This window comes from Limulus polyphemus, unplaced genomic scaffold (genome assembly GCF_000517525.1).
Source record: "Limulus polyphemus unplaced genomic scaffold, Limulus_polyphemus-2.1.2 Scaffold2624, whole genome shotgun sequence".
Classification (NCBI taxonomy): domain Eukaryota; kingdom Metazoa; phylum Arthropoda; class Merostomata; order Xiphosura; family Limulidae; genus Limulus; species Limulus polyphemus.
This window is the reverse complement of record NW_013668234.1, coordinates 87,593-92,942: the sequence shown is the minus strand read 5'-3', so window position 1 is coordinate 92,942 and position 5,350 is coordinate 87,593. Positions and strand designations below refer to the sequence as shown.

Below are 5,350 nucleotides of genomic sequence, written 5' to 3'. Positions count from 1 at the left end.
GCACATTTGCTGTAATGTTAAACTTATATTAAAGTTTTTTTTCATTACCCTTTCAAGCCATCTCCAAGCATTATTAAAATGTAAAGTTGTTCTCAAAGGACCATCTTGGAGGCCAAGATTGTGTCATCACAGATTTAATAACCAGCTTCCGTCACTGTAACAGTGTATGTAATAGAAGACGAGTAGCAACAAAGCAATCTCATCAGAATGGAACAGTGTTTCTTCTTAGATAATACAACACTGATTAATGTAATGTAAACAGACTCTGTGCCTCTTGGTGGCACAGTGGTATGTCTGCGGACTTACGATGCTATAAACAGGGTTTTGGTATTAATGGTGGGCAGAGCACAGATAGTCCATTGTGTAGCTTTGTGCTTAACTTCAAACAAACAAAAAACAGACTCAGTAACATGCTGATGTTATTAGATCTGCGTGACGTATGTTTGTTCTGCACAAATGTTTCTTAGAACAAGGCAATACAAATAATGCATGCAAAATAGACAACAGCAACACACTTAGCATAAGTCACCAATTATAGACAACATTTACAACTGCTACTTTAACACCAACTATTTGAAAGTAACAATAGCTATGTGAAATAGTGCTATATAGATTGTTAATAAATGCTGAGTATTCAGCTAAGTATAATATGCAGTAGAAAGAATCATCACCATCGTTTGTATAGGGAAATATACGTTGGTAATCATCCACTGTTAAAAACTTGCTGAAATATACTCATGAAAATACACTTAGAGACTGCAAAATCAAGTAATGATGAACTCGAATAACGACATGCTATAACAAAATTGGGAACCTTTCATGTGGCAGTTTTCAATTAATGTGCTAGAAAATTTATAACTTGTAGTTTCCAACTAATGCACTTGCTAGGAAGACATTGGATTTTTTGATGGCATAAAGTGAAGGACTTAGAAAATTTTGCAACATAATACAGTTAAGGAGATTAAATTAAGTTTAGAAATATTCTCTCAGTTTTTTGCAAAATTCCTGTGCGATCCCATACAACTGTAGATATCACTTGCAATAATTTTATATTGGAGTCACAATTGGGAATTGTAGCTTGAGCAAACTGTCAGTAATAGATCTTTTGCCTTGTTTGCTTACTTTTTTGCAATCCTTATTTGTAGGTTTTAAATTCTCAATTTTTAATTAGTTTGTATGTTGGCTTTGTTAATACACAGCACTGGGCAACTATATGCCTAGAGTAAGACACAACTCCCACTAAGTGCGTATAACATTTTACCAGTAGAAAATCAGCCTTTTCAAATAAAACAAGTACATCTAAAAAATTGTCTTAAACAAAGCTTTGAGTATTTAAAATAATTATTTACTGCGCCAAGTGGCTTTGTGCCCAAGGTTTTGTGTAAGCATGCATTGAGTAAAAGGCAGCTACTCATAATAACATCTCAGCTATTATGTATTTATAACCATGTAAATCAATGGACATTTGCAGCATTTCATATAGTATATCTGTCTAGATTTTGGTCAAGATATACAGCCAATTTTGCTGTAGGCTTGTGAAACTAGTGATAATAATATAAATAAATGGGTAAATTTTGATTTTGTCTAACAATCATGAAATCACTTATTTTGCTTATTATCAGTGTTTTGGTGGCTCTTAACTATTGAAAAGAAAGGTTTTGAGTTTTTGTTTCAAGAATAAGACTGCTTTTTGAGATGATTTTTGCCCAAATATTCCTTTGGAGTTTTGAGCAAATTTCTGTGAAATCCCTATCATAAACCACTATCGTGGTTCATGACAAGGGATTACTTTATAAGAATGTATTCCTGGCATGGCAATAAAAGGTAGTTATGTACTAAGCAAAAAAAGGACAGGCTTTTTATTATAACTATTATAGTTAAATTTTGTATATCTTTTCAATATAATAATATTTTAAACTTCAGGCTTAAGGCAATTGGACGAGCTTATACTTCTACTCCTGAATTTCAGTTCATTTCAAGGGTGTGTGTGTGTGAAAGTATATGTAGTTAAGTTTGAGTTTTACTCTCTCAAATATTACTGTCTGCATAGTTAAAGCCATGTTCAAGTGTGTGTGATCTAAAAAAAGTAATATAGTCAAAATACTTGTGCATTATTTGAGTTATAAGGAAAATTTATATCATGCAAGACATAAGATTATGTGGAAATGCAAAAATAAGGTAAAATTATAAATGTCAAAGCTTGTGGTAGGAAAATACTATACAGAACTAGTATTTTAAACTTCTATGAGTCTAAAACTAATGCTGTCAATTTTGCTGAATGGAGTTCAGCCGGGCAGAAATGAATTGTTCTCTAAAACTACTCCTACCTCATCAGGATAAAAAGGTTAATAAAGAATCTATTATAAAAATCAGAATTTTGTATTGATTCCTTTCAAACATAAACAGTGTATGAATTGATTACCTCATATTTTTATGATATGCTGTTAGAAATGCTCAGAAGAGAGTACTTAAACAGTAGAAAGTGTATAAATGGAGGACAGCACCTTTACTAGATGTTGAGAATTCTCAAAACATGTTGCAGATCTAAATGAAGAATCTATAAATTCTGTTCCACACTGAAAACACATAACATTATATACACAGCTCTACAATGCTGATGTTCTCAGTGCGTGAACACTATATTTGTCACTGTTAGTCGTTCAAATCGAAAACTAAGGGAGATCTGTCCTTAAGGTGACACCAAACCTGCCAGCAGAAAAGATTGCTGTCTGCCTTTCCATAGTGTGTTCCACTTTGTGGCAATTTTTCCCACAAGAAAGTGCCCAATACCATAGGGGAGTGATCTAGAACAATAGGTAACTATAGTGTAAAGAACTTATCCACTTCTTTGACCAGTGTTTTACTTTCAAGTCTACATACACTTGGATGTGTAAAAATTTTGAACAATTTCAGGTGAACTTGTATTTTCAAGTAAAGGAAATAGAAAATACTTGGTTTGTTTGCATTATACATGATATAGTTTTAGATCCTTTCTATTGCGATGTGTTCATTGGTTATTGTGGAAAGTATAAATCAAGGTATGTTTATCATACAAGTGATGTAACTTGAAGGTATGTACAATTTCGTTTGAAGTTTTACAATTTTTGTGTTGTAAATAAAGAATAATGGAGAGTAATTAAAAATATGTATTAGTTCTTGATTTGTGAAGGGACCTCTTAGTGTCTCCATTATGATAACACTCTGTTTTTCTGTTTAATTTACAGTATATATATATATATAATCATAATGCATGTTGCTGATGGTTTTTTCCTCTTGACAGCAATTAGAGTCTGTGAAAAATGCCGTATGATCAAGCCTGATAGAGCCCACCATTGTTCTGTTTGTGGCAAGTATGTCAACTTTCTTCATTATCTCTCCAGTTTGATGTTATGCTAGTCTGATGTTAAAAATACATGGTTTTATATGCTCACTACCATTGTAAATGTAAATAATTATGTAGAAAAAATATGATGTCAGCTTGCATAAGAGAAGCAGGACATCTAAAGTCTTTGAGGCATACACTCCAAACTTTCTGAAAATGGGGGGGGTTAAACCATAGCTTGGTTATTTTGAGTCCCTGATGGATAATGTAAGTTAATGTAATGTGGCATCAGGATTATATTTTCAGTAGAATAAAAATTAATTCTCTGTATTTCATGATTACTACACTGGCAATTTACTGAAACTTAAGGTGGGGTTGCTGATATGATAATTCGATGACGAGGAACCCACTTTGAGACTAATAATGGCTGGAGTCGGCTTAAATGGGTAATGAAGAAAAACTTTAATATAAGTTTAACCTTGTCGAAACGTTGTACATTTGCTGTCATGTTAAACTGATATGATAATGTTCCTGTGCACCTGTATGCAACTATAATACAATCCTGGCTTCCTCGTGAAATTAGTTTAGTGTACAGATAACTTCAATAATACAAACAGTATTTTGAAATTACAAAACACTGATATTAACATTTATGTTATACTGCCTGCAGTGTAATTCTCTGACTGCTTTCCCTGAATGTGTATGGAATCTTGAATATGAATATATATATTATAGTTACTATAATCAGCTCGCTCGGCTAAATTGCAGTTGACATAGTTTGTCTATTAGTTAATGAATGACACTTAACTGCATAAAGATTGAACAATGTAATGGAAATGCGTAACATAGTCAGCAACAAATCACATTCATTGAAATATATACATAGAAAAATAATACTTAAACAGATAAGCAAAAAATAAAATAAAAATGAAGGGCTGCATTAAAAACAGCAAATCCAAACCTGTGATAAATGTTAAGGTTAATAATACTTTTCTACATCTGAAAATTGTGAAATGTCACTTGCATTAATCTCTAAAACCTCCTAATTAATTTCATACGGTTTTTTTTTCAGTAAAACTTGATATTATATCTATTATTTTCTCTACCCTAACTCTCTAGAAGGTCAGTCAAATTGACTGACTTTCTAACTATCATAAAACAAACATAAATAAATCTGAATTATCCCTTTTTTCTTTCTAGAATGATGTCAAATTGTAACGTGAAATTACATTTGTTTATTATACTTGGATTAAACCTTGTAACAGTATACCTTTGTTTCTACTAAAATTTTATTGTCATTTGTACTGTGTGGGATTGATAATCGTGCCACACAAATTGTAAATTACTTGACAAATGTGCAGCTGGCATTACCCTATCAAATTACATAATACACGGGCTACTCATGAGCTTATCTCATGAAAAAGTATAATTTTTTCTTTATTTTACTTAATTTAACTTTATCTAACTTAAAAAGTTTATAATTTGTGCATTTAATTACTTTTACAATAATATGTAAAGAATACACATGAAAAACAAGAAATATAGTACTTACCTGGGTCTTTTTTTTTATTTATTTAATGAAATAATGCACCTAAGAACACAGAATAATAATATATAAAAAGCAGACAATGCCTTATAGCTATCATAATTTTTCTGGATTTCTAACTATGCGATAAAAGCCATTAAAAACTCCGCTAAGCTTGTCGATGTGTTTCCTATGGAAATAAAGTTTGAAATTGAAGCAAAATAGACAATTCTCATAACGGAAAACAATGTAACATAAGTCATTTGATATATTAAAACTTTGTATTTCTGTTGGTTAAAAACCATTAAAAACTCCGCTAAGCTTGTCGATGTGTTTCCTATGGAAATAAAGTTTGAAATTGAAGCAAAATAGACAATTCTCTTAACGGAAAACAATGTAACATAAGTCATTTGATATATTAAAACTTTGTATTTCTGTTGGTTATAAATAATATTGTATTAATGTCAGAGAGAGAACTATTGGCAATTTGTGAAAGAGGGTGT

General features: G+C 31.4%; 1 protein-coding gene across 5 annotated transcripts in view; it reads left to right on the top strand.

The window, feature by feature from the left end:
• The window catches only part of LOC106467465 (palmitoyltransferase ZDHHC2-like), a 60,522-nt gene that overhangs the window by 10,092 nt on the left and 45,080 nt on the right, over window positions 1–5,350 (top strand). For all 5 annotated transcript variants that reach the window (XR_002612425.1, XR_002612424.1, XR_002612426.1 and 2 more), the window contains exon 5: window positions 3,281–3,350. Coding sequence is in view for 2 of the 5 variants with exons in the window: in XM_013927823.2 (XP_013783277.1) it covers window positions 3,281–3,350 (70 nt within the window). In the remaining 3 variants the exon portion in view is untranslated. The remainder of the gene's footprint in view (window positions 1–3,280; window positions 3,351–5,350) is intronic.